Raw genomic sequence first — 14,448 nt, 5'->3', positions numbered from 1 at the left:
ATATTTCCATTTTTATAAGTATAATATACTTATTATATTAAGCTTTATTTATTTATTTTTTAATTCTTTTAATACTACATATGAGTTTAATTTAATCAATTTTGTTTATATATTATATGTTTCAAAGATAATCAATCATTTTTATTTTGTACTATTAATTTTTTATAAATCATGTTATATTCCGTATCAAACCTATTATTTTATCATATTTTTATAAACAATTTGTAATTTGGATATCCAAAAACCGATCCAAATTAAACTGCATTAAATTGGATCGGATCAGATCGGTTTTTAAAAATTAATCATCCAAAATCGAACCGAACCGCGTATAATTTTATCATTGGATCATATGAGTTTTTACCTCAAAATCAATCAAAACTGGACCGCGAACACCCCTGACTAGTAACCGTCTAGCCGATACAGAATTAGTTACAAAGATAATTATAATAATAATAAAAAAAACCAAGTAATAGTTGATAAAAAGGAAATTAACTATTTATCTAATACAGATCTAGCAAAAATAACAAATGCCAATTGTACATTGATTTATTAAAGGTACAAATTAGAGATATGGATAAAAAAATCACTGATTTTAATTTTGGGTTAATTATGTTTCTAGTCCCTATAAAATAGCGACCTTGTAAGTTTAGTCCCTACTTAATTTTAATAGCATTTTTAGTCCCTATAAAAAAAAATTTACTTATAATTTTAGTCCCTGCTAAAACAAAGTTTGATTAATTATCCTTAAACTCTTAAATTTTTGAACGATTTTTTTGAGACAAGATTAGAACACTATGAAAGGTTCGTTTACTAAAATTTATAATTTTCTGATATGAAATGAATTAAATATGAATTTTTTAAAACGACAAAAGTTAAAGATAAAAAGTAATAAAATCTGGATGTAGAGATCAAATTTTGCGATAATTTTTTGCGGACGAACTTTTAGTAATGTTCTAAACATGTCTGCAAAAAATTGTTCAAAAATTTAAGAGTTTAAGCATAAATTAAACAAATTTGAATTGAGTAGGGACTAATACTCAGTGCAGAAAAACAAAATTAGGGACTAAAAATGCTATTAAAATTAAGTAAGGATTAAACTTACAAGGTCGCTATTTTATAGGGACTAGAAACATAATTAACCCTTTAATTTTTTGAAGGTCGCGTCAACCTCACTACGGCGTGCGGCGCGACAGTAAATACTGCATACGACATCGTTGGTAAAATCCCTATTCATCACTCTCATTTCATCAATATGATTATCATCTTTTTTTACCTTGTTTATATTTTCAGAATACGTTTGGCGATTTTATCTTTTTTTCTTTTTCCACTGCCACTTGTTTTCACCACTCTTCAATTTTTTTTATCATCATCATTCTTTTCAAATTTATGTTTCTCGTATGTAGTAGTATTAACTGGTTCAATTGCACACCAATGTATACTTGTGAATAGTGATGAAACATTCAGCGGTAAATTTGAACTTTGAAGTGTGATAAGAAGTGTTTGAAGAGGGGTGCATGCAAAATGTTTGTAAAAAAGCATGTTTGAACTTTGAAAGACTTCATAGTTCATATTTATATATGTTGTGTGCACGCGTGTCCTGCGTCCGACACGTGTGTTGTTACATTCAATTAATTTATGACACATGTAATTACATTCAATTAATTTATTTTCTCAAACTTCTTCAAAAAAATAAATTATTTTCTTAAATTATTACAGGTGTCTTTGGTGTCTGGGTATGGTCTGTGTCAGTGTTTCATAGCTTGTTGGTGAATCAAAGAACACCCTTATTATGACTATGTTTAGTTATTGGCGAAAGGGGGGAAACTCCCTTTCACGCAACTGATTTGTGACTGGAGACCACGTGTTTGAGTCGTGGAATCAGTCTCTTAGAATTACAAACGTTACCTACAATAGATTCAAAATGGGTCTGTGTCATGTCAATTTGAAGCCATGGGTTTATTATTATTATAAGGGGTTTTATGATGGTAAATCTCTTATGTGAAAGGGTGTACTAGTTGTTGTACATAAATCATGTTTCCAAAATATGAAATAAAAGAAAGGGAAATTATATGCTTTAAAAAACCAGTTTGAAACAAGATAATCCAATATCTTAATGCATAATTTCCTTTTATACTCAACTATGTTGATGTCAACTGGATTAACTTTTCTTCAGGTGTTAATGGATTCAAACAGCAACCAGACTGATGAAAAACTAAAACAAGTCAAGCCAGCACAAAGAGTCACATTCTGTCAAAGAAACAAGTCCGGGGATGGGAGTTTTGTGTCTAAATTAAGAAATCATTTTCATGAATTTATCCATGCATCCGTTGATGAACACAGGAGATGCTTGAGAAACACAATTCAAAAGGTATATTTTCTACCGTGGATGTATATACATCAATAAACCCTTCGATTATTATGCTAACAAGTGTGACCTATCATATATTGTTTGAAACAGATATTTAATGCATCAAAGGATTTTGGAAATAACAGTGAAAGTATAAACGAAGATGAAAACTCGGTACAACTTCATTCATCTACAAAGAACTAGAATGCTTTTCTGAATCATTAGTAGATGGCAGAAGTGTTGTGTAAGTTTATGATATATACCAAGACCTTAGAGAACACATGATTGACTATATTGTCATTAATGCATACAATACAATTGTTTACAGTTTACACCAATTAATGTGTAACATTCAAGTGGGATTTTACAGTTTCATATGATTATCATGGAGTTTGTATCTGTAGTTAGCATTGTAAACTTATTCAGCTTTAACTTTCTCCTTTGGTTGTAAAACTTTAGTCCTCTTATTAACTGTTTGAAATTAAGTACTCAATTTGTCTTGATAGAAAGTTGCAACAATGTGTATTTGAGCTTTTTATCTCTCGATATTTAATGTAAAGCGCGATAGCGACTGGTATACATAGAGAAATTAGTTGCAGACAGCTAAAAAAAAGTTACAAGGTAATGACCTCAGAAAAGTAAAAAGAAATGTCAATGCTCCTAACTGTTAAATAACTTCTCAGAAAATGGTGTTCAATAGAGCTCCAAGTTCCTTAGCCTGCACATAGTTTGTAACAAAAAAGAACACGGTTAGTAAGCAAACTCATTGTTATCTGGTGATCTTGTTTTTACTTTTGTTGTGAAGTATACTTATCAAATGTCATCATGAAGAAGATTTGTCACTAGTCCAGGAGAAGTATAAACAATGAGGGGATATAAAAAAGGTTGATCAGTCTTTCTCTCTTTCTAGAGTTACTCTATTTAGGCTTAGATTTTCTGATAAATACCTAATTATGTCATGGATAGTATAAATACCTAATTAGAATTGTTCCTCTATCAATGAAACTAACACTTTACTTTTAATCCTTTACTTCCTAAACTACTTTAAACCTAAAAGTTATAAGGTCTTCTTTCATGAAACAATCCTGTAATTACACGTAGTCACACACATCTCGGTTGTCCGATCAAGATTGAATAGTTTAGATTTCAAACTCGATATTTTATATTTAATAAAAAATGAATTCTGCTTTAACATTTGAACAGTCCTATCTTTGATCAGATGATCGATATGGCACACTGCACCTAATTGAAATCCATAATCCCGTCGCATCTTGGAGGGATAAACTTGGTACACAAGAACCGTAAGATTCATAATAAAATTTTGAGTAAGAAAAATATGTAGATTCTTGGATTTAGTTGTTGTGCTATGTGCATTGTAATTTAAGAGGTGTGGTAGGCAACAAACTTTCAGTAAGAGTCTCAAAGAAGCACTAATGTTTCATGAAAGAAGACCTTATAACTTTTAAGTTTAAAGTAGTTTAGGAAGTAAAGGATTAAAAGTAAAGTGTTAGTTTCATTGATAGAGGAACAATTCTAATTATGGAGATATATAGTTGAAAAATAGAATTTGTTTCGACAATGTTGTTAATGGGAGAACCAGATCTGTTACCTTAATTTGCACTGCTGATGTTTACATTGCTGCATCCAGTATTTCTTCTTCTGTAAGCAGGTAGGGGAACTTTGCCTGACTCAATGTTTTTGATGTCTTCTTGAAGTATCTCATAATGCTTTTTGATTTCCACTTCAGTTGTCCCTCCAACAAACATGGCTATATTGTACCAACGGTCAGAAGTTTCCTTGTCATAAATTGCCAATGCATTTTCAAATAGTTTGTTCTTCTTGGCTGTCCATTGTAGACTTGAGTTAGGAGAAGAAAGCATGTTGGATGATGTTTTGGATGTCATTGCAACAAAACAAAAAAAATCACAAGAGGGTTTTAGATGGGAAGAAAGAGGTGTTAGGTTTTTATATTTATCTAATTCATCTTTACTAAAAGACTTGTTTATGAGGAGGGTCACCCTTTATAAACTATTTTAAGGCCTTATCTCTTTTTAATGTGGAACTTGAATTTTTTTCCGGTATAACATCACCGCTCAGTACTATTGGATTGGTGCGATGATAATTTTGTGGGTGGCTCGAACGTACAAACTCTGAAACCATATTAAGTCTAACTCATTCTTATAAAATCGGTTTATAGGGTGATATTTATCAACTATTTTTAGATATTATTTCAACTGGATTTTGAATTTTTCTCGATAAGAGGTACCAATCCTTTGGCAACTAGTCACTAAATTAGAAAGAATCATCGACTATAATAAGGAAGTGAATGAGTAAGAAAGCAATATGTGGAAGGCTATTGGGAAGCACAAGGAACTAGGAAGCTAATAAGGTGAATATTTTAAGTACACTCGATTCAAGAGATGACACTATGAAACTAGTAATTGGTGTACCATTTAAACTATTTGTGGCAAGTTTCCAAGATGTCCTACAAAAGTACATGTGATAATACTATCCTTATATACTATATGATGATTGTGCAGCTGGTACATTAACAAGAGTGATTGGTTCTAAAGAAATACCATGTTGCTTCATTTTTTAAGTCTTTTTTTGGTCTCGATGCTTTCATGTTTGTTCTATTGGTTTAGAGCATCTCTAGTAGTGAACATCATTTATGGTTCTTAATCTATTTTTAATGGGTCTTACTTAGCCACAACAGCTGTTTTAGCAGCTTTTTCTTTTAAAATGCAACTCTATGAGAAATTGTAACAAATTAGTTTTAAAGTTCTTTTGTACTTTTTTTTTTTAAAGGAAGGTCTTTTGTACTACAAATTGTGTTCAATAGAGTTCCAAGTTCCTTAGCATGCTCATAATTTGTAACAAAATAAATAAACATGGTTAGAAAACAAACAGAAAATAGTACATGGTGATCTTGTTTTTACTTCTCTTGTGGAGTATACCTATTAAATGTCATCATGAAGAAGATTTGTCACTAGTCCAGTGGAAGCATAAATGACGAGGGGATAAAAAGCAAGGTCAATTTAAGGGTAAGGTTACTAAAGCGCTCGTTTTAGATTCACAAAAAAAAAAAAAATCTTATTAGATTTTATGAATAGAAAAGTCTTATTGTACGCCTTATAAAAAAGTCTTATATGCAAACAAAAAAGACCTCATATATTAAAACTTGTTTTATGTCTCACTTATAAAAATTATTGGACCAACCCTAATAAAAAGCAAGTAGCTTAGTCTTTCTCTCTTTCTAGAGTTACTAAGTTTAGGCATAAATTTTCAGATGATCAAATACTAATGTCATCGTCGCGGATATCCGGATATGGGCTTTGTGCAGCCACAATCATGTGACTGAAATGCATCTCGGCCTTTTGATCAAAGGTCAGACGGTCTAGATATCAAGCTCGGTATTTTGGATTTTAACAAAAATCAAATTTGGTTTTAAAACTTGGACAATCCGATCTTAATTGGACATACTAGATGTGTGTGATTTTGTGTAGTTACATTGCACCTAATCCAAATCCATAATGTCATATCTCATATGAAGCGATAAACTTGGTAAGCAGTAAGATTCATAATAAAAATTTGAACCATATATTCATTACAATTAAAATCTATCTTTAACGCATGCAAATATATTAACTTTGTACACTGTAATTTAAGAAGCGGGATAAGCAACTAACTTTTAATATGAATCTCTATGAAGCACGTATGATTCATGACAAGGAAATATTAAAACTGCCACCAACCGCTCTCACTTTCATCAACAGAACATAACATAACTTTTCTACTAAGATTGGATTCTTCTAACAGAAAAAAATGAAGATACTATTCATTCTCATTTCACTTTATGCTCTCTCTTTCCTCCCAATATCATACTCCACAGGTTAGCAGTTTACAGCAAAATGGTTTTAAATTGCGGTCACAATATCAGTGTACGAATTACACTGAACTTTGATATTACGAAACAATGCAGATAAATATGACCGCAATTTAGAACTATTAGCATCACAATTCTTTCATCTAATTTTCTTGTTAAAAATATTATAACAAGTTATGAAAATGTTTATCATTTTTATTGTTCTATCACAGATAGATCACAATTGCCTGTGATTGCTTTCAGTTGGTGGGATGATAAGGGGACATTTAGGGCTGGTGAAACTGCAACCATCAAGGTTCAAGTACTTGAGAATGGTGATAAAATTGACAAAAATAATTTCCATCTCATACTTAATGTCAATGGAAAGGAAGGGAATAGTTCCTATGTATCCACCGTGTTGTCGAATTTCAAAGGAGATTTTGATCATTGGAAGATTTCCTTCACTCCAATTAAGGTTGGATTGTTCAATGTGCTAGTTAGTGAGGATCGTTACAAAGTTTTTGATTCGTCGTTGCATTTCCAAGTTGAACCAGGTATAATCAAAACCCTTACTTAACTGGCTCTATCTGCATTTCTTTGTGCTTATTTTATTTGCTACATAACTATCTTAAAGTCAGGCATTACCATGTTTGCCTGTCTTCATTTTCTTTGTGTATATTTTCTTTAGGGTATTTTAGTTGCTATTTTGACGATTTCAGAAAGACATGTATGAATAGATGAATTAAGTTGAATTAGTTAGTGCATATCTTGATGTTATACAAAATGTAGGTAGATTTGATTTTCGTAGGTGTTTATTAATAATCTGGAATGAGTTTGATTATATCGCAAAGCCGGGAATTGACGTGTCTGTCTGCATTTTCTTTAGGGTATTTTAGTTGCTAATTTGGCGATTTGAGTAAGATGTGTATGAATGAATGAATGAATGAATTCACTAAGTTGAATTAGTTGGTGCATATCATGATGTTATACATAATGTAGGTTGATTCAGTTTCGGTACGTGTTCATTAATTATTGTTTTATGTCGATGTTGTATGACTGAAGGGAACATGTATCCATCTGTGTGTGTTGCATCATGGAAGGGTATGAAATATGAGTTTGAAGCTGGTTCAAAAGCTACAATTATGGTGCTACTTAAAGATGCATTTGGAAACGGCATATCTGAGACGACTCAAGTGTCCTATATGCCTGATTTTAAGTTGTCTATGTTGAGTGAAAATGGTTCTGTTGCAAGTGAGCCTGATATCTCCAACATGGGGTGGAATGAGTTTGATTATATAGTCATTGAGTTCGTAGCAACCAAATCCGGAAACTTCTCTATGCACATAGAAGGAGGAAATCAAACATTGAATGGTTCTCCCTTACCATTAAAAGTGAATCCAGGTTTTGTACTATTTGCTTCAATGCATGTTTGTTGTGTTGAATTGAATTTCTTAGAAGGAGTTAATTCTTATACAACATCGATGTAAAGATTTTTTATACTCTCATTCAATTATAATCGTCAATTCATTAAAAACATTTGACTTAAATCATACCTATTTTTAAAGTCATACATATCGGTGTTTATGTATTCGAATTTGAATTATCTCTCCCTTAAATGCCAGGTGTTATAGATGCTTCTAAATGTGTCGCCAAATGGAACATTGAACATCATGCATGGCAATTGTCTTCAAATATGGAAATCTTTATACGTCAGTTGGATCAATATGGGAACCTGGTTTCTGGACTGTATACATTTGATGTTGAAGTTGTTGAAAGAGACACAAATTTGACAATACCAATAGCTGATCTACATTTCGAGGAAGTGGATACTGGAATTCAGTTGTTTTCCTTTGGAAATTGGGAACCAGGGAACTTTATATTAACAATATATGATGCTAAACATAATAAAAGCATTTCCAATATGCCATATGTTTATACTGTTTTTATAGGTAAAGTTTCATTCCTAGTCGTCTTCCTCTCTCCGTCTGAACTTTCAGTTTATCGCAATGTTTACATATTTCTTATTGTTTGATTATTTACTTTTGCTGTTGTAACATTACAGTATTTAAATTTTATTATTTTTAATTTTGTTTCGTCTTTTTATTTCGGATCAGGTTATTGTGACGGTGTAAAAAGTGTTGTCAATGGAACTGGTTTAAATGATTCAGTTGTTGGGATAAGAGAAGAATTCTCTGTTTATTTGAATGACATGTATCAATATCCTTCTCCTATTGAAGAAGGCATACTTCAAGTACAAATCTTAAGAGATAATGACTCCTATAGTGTTTCGCCGATCATATATCCCATGTTGAACAAAACTGGTATTTCAAAGGATAAACTCTTTTTTATTACATTTACATTTGATAATTGTATTTTGCTTGTTATAATATATTGGTATTGATATTAGGAAGTAGAGTGGACTCGGGAGTGAGATATGATGGTATCGGTCGCATGGAAATTGCCCCGTCACCTTCACCTTCAGTAGAGCTAGGCGACAATGTGAGGAATACAAACATAACTTTTTGGTGTACAATGTTCATAACTTGAGACCCTAATAATGAGATCTTATCTTGGTTTCAGTCAAATGTGAGTGGGAGCTCTTTAATTACCAGTGCATTTCAAGTGGAGTACACACCAGAGAAAAGTGGATTTTATGATATTAATGTGTATTGTGGAAACATATTATTGAATGAGGGTCTTTCATTCAGAAAAGAGGTAAAAGCAGGTACCAAAGTATATTACATGATTTTAAAAATATGGTTTGATAAAGTTGGCATCCTCATAGGTGATAGAGAAGGATGGTTGGCAATGAAATGTTTATTGCTTCTGAAAATCTAATTATTAGTTATTTACAGTCCATACCTTAGCTACAAAATATTTCCTTGGAAATATATTTGTTAAATTTTTATTATAAGGCTTATCTCAGGTTTTGTTAGGTAAATTTTCTATGTATTTATTGAGTTTAATGGACATACATTGTCATTGTAAATCAGTTTTACACTGACATCTAATGAAATACTTCTATTTTTCTAAGTCATACCATCATTTTCAAAATTCACGTACAAAAGTAAGATGGTTTCTGATCATGCATTCTTAGCTTGCTGCAGGTGAAGTAAATATCTCCTTGTCGAGTGTCGTGAGGTTTTCTTTAAAGGTAGCAAAGATGTCAAAAAATGAAATAGTTGTGCAGCTTTTGGATTCCTATTTAAACCAGGTCCTCTCGCAACAATCAAGGTTAAAATTGGAGATTACTTCAGCTAATAGTTCTGGATTTTCAACATGGGACACCATGAATAATAAGGATGGATCATACAGCTGTAGCTATATGGTTAAAGATGTTGGCACTTATGAGATTTGTGCTTCTTTTGATGGCAATCATTTACTGCCATGTCCTCTCAGTATCAATGTGTATAGTAGTAAGTTCAAACATTGTGTTATTTACTAATCTAGTTTTGATAAAATGTGCTACTTTGTATGCCGTAAGGATTCTTTTGTTGGATGACATATACAGGTGAATATTTTCCGAAAGCCAATGATGATATATTATCTATTTGGGAGGATGAATCCATTGCCTTTGATGCCTTAGCAAATGATTATTTTGCTGATGATAATGCAAGTATAGTTGAATTCTCAAAAGTAAGATATGTTGTCAATTCATTTGGAACATTCTCCTAGCCTTCTTGTTCCTGTTATTCTATGTTGATTCTAACTTTTCTCAGCAGAGACTCTGAAGTTATAAAATTATAATTTAGTCATAATTTCCATTACATTATCCAGTACCTTTATCTTGATTTCTTCAAATTCTTTTGGAATATGATAAATGGCCCTTCTTGTGCTACTTTGTCAGTCAGATCATGGTTCACTTATACAGAATGGAAGGATCTTTCGCTACACTCCGTATGCAGATTATTATGGAAATGATTCTTTTTGGTATACAATATCTGATATAAATGGAAATCTTGCTAAAGCTTCTGTGTACATTTCTGTTCTCAATATTCCGCCTCAGTTTGCTTCTGTTCCAAGTCAACTTCAAGCAACGGAAGATTTGATAAGCCCTAGATTTGGGTATGTATCTGCATCATGTATAAATATTTATGAAGAAATTAAGCAATACTGTTTAGTTAGATTTAATTGATTAGTCTTTCTCTACATTATCTTATCATTATGATCTCTTGCAGCAGTATTTGAGGGTTTGAGATAACGTATTCAAATCTATTGGAGAATATTTCTGTCAATCTGAGTGCACAATCTGGAAGTATATTTCTGTCTCCAATGTTGATGCAATTTGGAGAACCAATGTGGAGTGAACTTACAATTAATGCAGGAAATGAAACAGCAACCGGTTTAATACTAGAAGGTTCTGTGGAAGTTATTAATATTGCGCTTCAGTCAATTCAGTACCTCGGGTAATTTTTATATTTTTGATGTAATATGTTGAAATTTATTGAAGTAATAATGCTCTTATTGTTTGGTAAGTTTTGTTTGTTCCAATGATAATGAAATATTTTACGAATTGGCAATGTATAAGCCACATGAATCTGCTTCTTCGCAACATAATCAATGTTCGCAGAATTTACCATTTTTCACAAATGATAAAATGTTCTGCTTATGCCTTATGCGTCCAAAATATCTCGCAAACAAAAAGAATTTCACGCGGAAGCCTTACATAATGTTGTTGTTATTGTTAATTCTTTTTGTTTTTCAGAAATGAGAATTTTTACGGCGCGGATACCATTCAAGTCTCCGCAAAGAATAAGAATGGTGTAAATTCATTGGGAGTTCCAATTTTTGTTGATCCTATCAATGATCCTCCATATATAAGAGTCCCTTACTTCATCATATTGAGGAGTAATGATGAGAGACTTATTATCTTTGACAAAGATAAAGACAAGTTTGACTTTTATATTGGAGATCCTGATCTTCTTACCTTCCCTGGTATGATTATAAATAAGTAGTATTAAGGTGATGTTTTATGGTTTATGTCTAATGTAATATTTACAAGATAAAGCATGAAAAGTAAATTCTAGCAACACACTCTAGGAGATTCATATGAAATTTAACTAATAGTAGAGTGTATTAAAAAGATAGTATTAGAGAGTTGTATCAGATAAATATGTCTATGGATCATGTGTTAGGTGGTGAGGCTCATTTTCTTGTGACATTTTCTATGGAAGTAAATGATGGACTATTGGCAGCAAATCTTCCATCTCGCTTGATAAACACAGCTGAACTGAAGCATAGGAATAATTTTCAGTGGCAGCCTCTTCAAACATATGTAACTATCTCAAAGCACTTTATGGTAAAAGCCAGTGGAATCAGATTTCAAGCCACAGTAAATGACTGCAATACTGTTATGCAGCAACTCTATTATCACGTGAGTCGTGTTTTTTTACCTCGAGGTTTGAGGGGAAATCACTTGTTCACTTTTCAATATGTTCCCATAGCCATTTATTTAAATGAAAAGGCTATACAAAACTTTATGGCTTGTGGCAGAAGCACAACCATTTGTTTACATAGTTTATGTCCAAAGTAATAGAACATACAAAACTACTTATATAACCTGAAAACTTCAACTATCACTGTATTTCCTTTTTTTTTTTTGTCCAGGGAGATGAGCATGGAGCTACATTAACATTGACATTGAATGACATGGGATATTATGGCTGTTATCCCGATTGTGAAGAAGGAACGTTGATGCCATTATATACTGAGGCAATGGTTAACTTAATGAGAAAGCAACCAATGGATTCATTTCTTGCTCACAGTAAGTTGCAGATTTCATAATCTGAGTTTATTTGGAAGCATTCATAATTAAACCTGTCATTAAGTTCAATAGAAAATAGAAGCATACAAGTGTTTTTCTCTGTGACTTAAAATCTCTTTTTATTTGTGTAACAGTCTTAGGATCAATTATTGTCATCGAGTTCGTTATCATTTTCTCTCTTGGATTGTTGCTTCTATATTTCACTTGTAAATGTGCAATTCTCCTTGTGCATGAAAGAAGAAAGAATGAGAAAAGGACTTCAGAGGCCTCTACTGACCAAAGTTCCCAAGGACAAACTGTAAGTGCACAAAGCATCAATGTTTTTGTTTTCAGGAATGGATTCTCACATGTTAAATTTTAGTATGTAAGATCTTGCCACAAGAAAAATGTGTGCTAGCTCTAAAAAAAAAAAAAAACTCATTTGTCGTTTCTTTTCTATTTTTAACCATGATATCTTGTCTTATGTCACATTTATATGCAGTCAAGCATGAACATACTTGAGAATGCTACTAATTTCACTGGTTGCTGTTGGAGCTCTTCCCTGCTTCGTTTCCGTATGCAATCATCCAATTTTCGCCTACGGTAAGTACTTTGATTTAGTATCCTGCAGAATTGATACAGTTTCTCAGAGACAAGGATAATAATAATTTTGAAAATCAAAATACTGCAAAACACCAAAAAAAAAAATAAAACTGTGACCATAAGAAGCATTGTTGAGCAAACCAATCAGGTATGGCAAGTAGCTCTTATAAGGTTTGGAAAATCTTCACATTTTCAATTGTCTTTTAGATAAAACAAAACTTATAGTATGATGATAAGTGTTGTTTTTAAAATTGATATTTCAAAATAGTTTGAGTAGTTATAAACTTTTTTTAGCGCGAAACAATATTGTCATCACTTATGGTGATTCATATAACTCTTCTTAATATTGAGTTAGACCTAAAACCTAAACTTTCATAAGCATGCATAAACTAGAAATGGAATTTATTTTCGTTAGAACAAAACTCGATTACATCTGTTTGATCCCTCGAGTAACTTCATATCCAAACTTTCAGGTCCCGCCCTCTATTTGAAGTTGGAGAACCAAGTAAGGAAGTGAATCCATCCTCTCCTTCAACAAGTGAAACACTGCATACCGTTACGCCAACCTCTACTCCTCCCCTCTTGCATTTTCACAAAAAATATAGCTTAAATTAAAATGACTGATCCATTTACATTTGTGAAAATCGAAAAAGACTGAAATGGGAAGAGGGTGTTATACTTTCTGTGAATGGAAAGAAGCTGTTTATTTTCACCTTGTCACAAATTAAACACTATGAAATTGAGAAATCAAATATTCATGTGGCATGGGGAGTTCTTAGTTTATGTACTATCTTATTTCAACTACCAACCTTAACACTTGTTTAAAAAAAAAATTACCAACCTCAACAATATCAATGACAACAAAATAGATATGGCTGAACACATTATTTATTTCTGATTCAAGATACATTAACCCGTGCGTGTAACAACACTAGTAAATAAAGAGAGACTAAAAACTTGTACCAAAAAAAAAAAAAGACTAAAAACAAAGGTCCCACCGAGACTTGAACTCGGGTTACTGGATTCAGAGTCCAATGTCCTAACCGCTAGACCATGGGACCAATTGTTGAAAATAATTTGGCTCGAATATTGATATTGATATAATAGGTACTTTATTTAATTTATTTTTGAGAGTTATTCAATAAATTTTATTCAAAACACTCTTTTTTTACGGAAAGACTCTTCTTTTTTGTTGATCATGATAATAATAATTTAAAGAAACGATATGAAACTTAAATGAGTTTAATGATGGCACACGGACGGTGTAAATTAGTTTTACAATATCATCTTGCCATGTAAATATATATTGGCTAAATTACACCTAAGGTCCTTAAAGTTTGAAGTTTGTAACAGATTGATCTTTAAGTTATTTTGGTCACACATAAGTCCCTTTTATGTTTGAGGTTTGTAACAGATTGATCCTTTAAGTTATTTTGATCACACATAAGTTCTTTAAGTTTGTAAGCATTATCAATTTAGTCCTTCTGTTAACCAAACATTACAAAAACAGAAGAACTAAATTGAAAATGTTTACAATTTATGTGTTACCAAAATAACTTAAAAGGAACAATCTGTTACATGGTCGGTTTTATGGCCCGGCGACCCCGGGTACTCGCCCGAGCTCCGGCCAAATATTTTGTAATTTCTTATATAAATCCCTATGAATTTCTTCTATAAACCCCTATAAATTGGGTAAATATCTCGTTATAAAAGGTAAAATAGTTGTCCGTTAACCCTTATTACCCATAAAAACAAGCAGAAACACGCTAGATTAACAAAGGCAAGATTATTCTTTAAAAAAAAAAAAATGTTAGAAGCTGATATGTTTGGGATAACTACCCCTCGACTAGTGGTAATTTTGCTCTCCACCCAGCACATTTTGCTCGCACC

The 14,448-nt window shown here is 32.0% G+C and overlaps 1 protein-coding gene, 1 non-coding gene and 2 pseudogenes across 6 annotated transcripts; 2 read left to right on the top strand and 2 right to left on the bottom strand.

Moving 5' to 3' along the window:
• The first annotated feature begins 1,142 nt into the window (after positions 1–1,142).
• Positions 1,143–2,856, top strand: LOC146919973 (uncharacterized). 3 transcript variants are annotated; one of them, XM_085713352.1, is made up of 3 exons: positions 1,143–1,217; positions 2,174–2,368; positions 2,459–2,856. In XM_085713352.1, exons 2-3 carry the CDS (start codon positions 2,180–2,182, stop codon positions 2,549–2,551), a joined length of 282 nt encoding a protein of 93 aa, XP_085569478.1. In that variant the 5' UTR covers positions 1,143–1,217; positions 2,174–2,179; the 3' UTR covers positions 2,552–2,856. The 3 variants fall into 3 exon arrangements, with proteins under 3 accessions (XP_085569478.1, XP_085569477.1, XP_085569476.1); XM_085713351.1 differs by lacking the exon at positions 1,143–1,217 and adding an exon at positions 1,392–1,644; XM_085713350.1 differs by lacking the exon at positions 1,143–1,217 and having other exon boundaries at positions 1,671–2,368.
• A 5-nt stretch (positions 2,857–2,861) lies between these two features.
• LOC146919972 (protein RADIALIS-like 4 pseudogene) lies at positions 2,862–4,446 on the bottom strand (annotated as a pseudogene). Its single transcript, XR_015011635.1, has 2 exons — positions 3,957–4,446; positions 2,862–3,065 (listed from the first exon to the last, which is right to left on the bottom strand). The product of XR_015011635.1 is annotated as a protein RADIALIS-like 4 pseudogene (transcript).
• Positions 4,447–6,103: 1,657 nt separating this feature from the next.
• LOC146919971 (protein GAMETE EXPRESSED 2-like) lies at positions 6,104–13,323 on the top strand (annotated as a pseudogene). The gene is made up of 17 exons (XR_015011640.1): positions 6,104–6,239; positions 6,446–6,766; positions 7,275–7,613; positions 7,835–8,161; positions 8,327–8,533; positions 8,620–8,711; positions 8,793–8,937; positions 9,320–9,628; positions 9,724–9,848; positions 10,060–10,277; positions 10,391–10,618; positions 10,918–11,147; positions 11,348–11,586; positions 11,820–11,976; positions 12,111–12,274; positions 12,458–12,558; positions 13,032–13,323. The product of XR_015011640.1 is annotated as a protein GAMETE EXPRESSED 2-like (transcript).
• Positions 13,324–13,547: 224 nt separating this feature from the next.
• On the bottom strand, positions 13,548–13,619 carry TRNAQ-CUG (transfer RNA glutamine (anticodon CUG)). Its single transcript has one exon. It is a non-coding gene; the product is annotated as a tRNA-Gln (tRNA).
• Between the last annotated feature and the right edge of the window lie 829 nt (positions 13,620–14,448).

The sequence above is a fragment of the Medicago sativa genome, chromosome 5, assembly GCF_051527215.1.
Source record: "Medicago sativa cultivar Bolivia chromosome 5, Bolivia_mono, whole genome shotgun sequence".
Classification (NCBI taxonomy): domain Eukaryota; kingdom Viridiplantae; phylum Streptophyta; class Magnoliopsida; order Fabales; family Fabaceae; genus Medicago; species Medicago sativa.
Note: the sequence above shows the minus strand (reverse complement) of the source record. Positions and strands in the feature narration are given on the sequence as shown.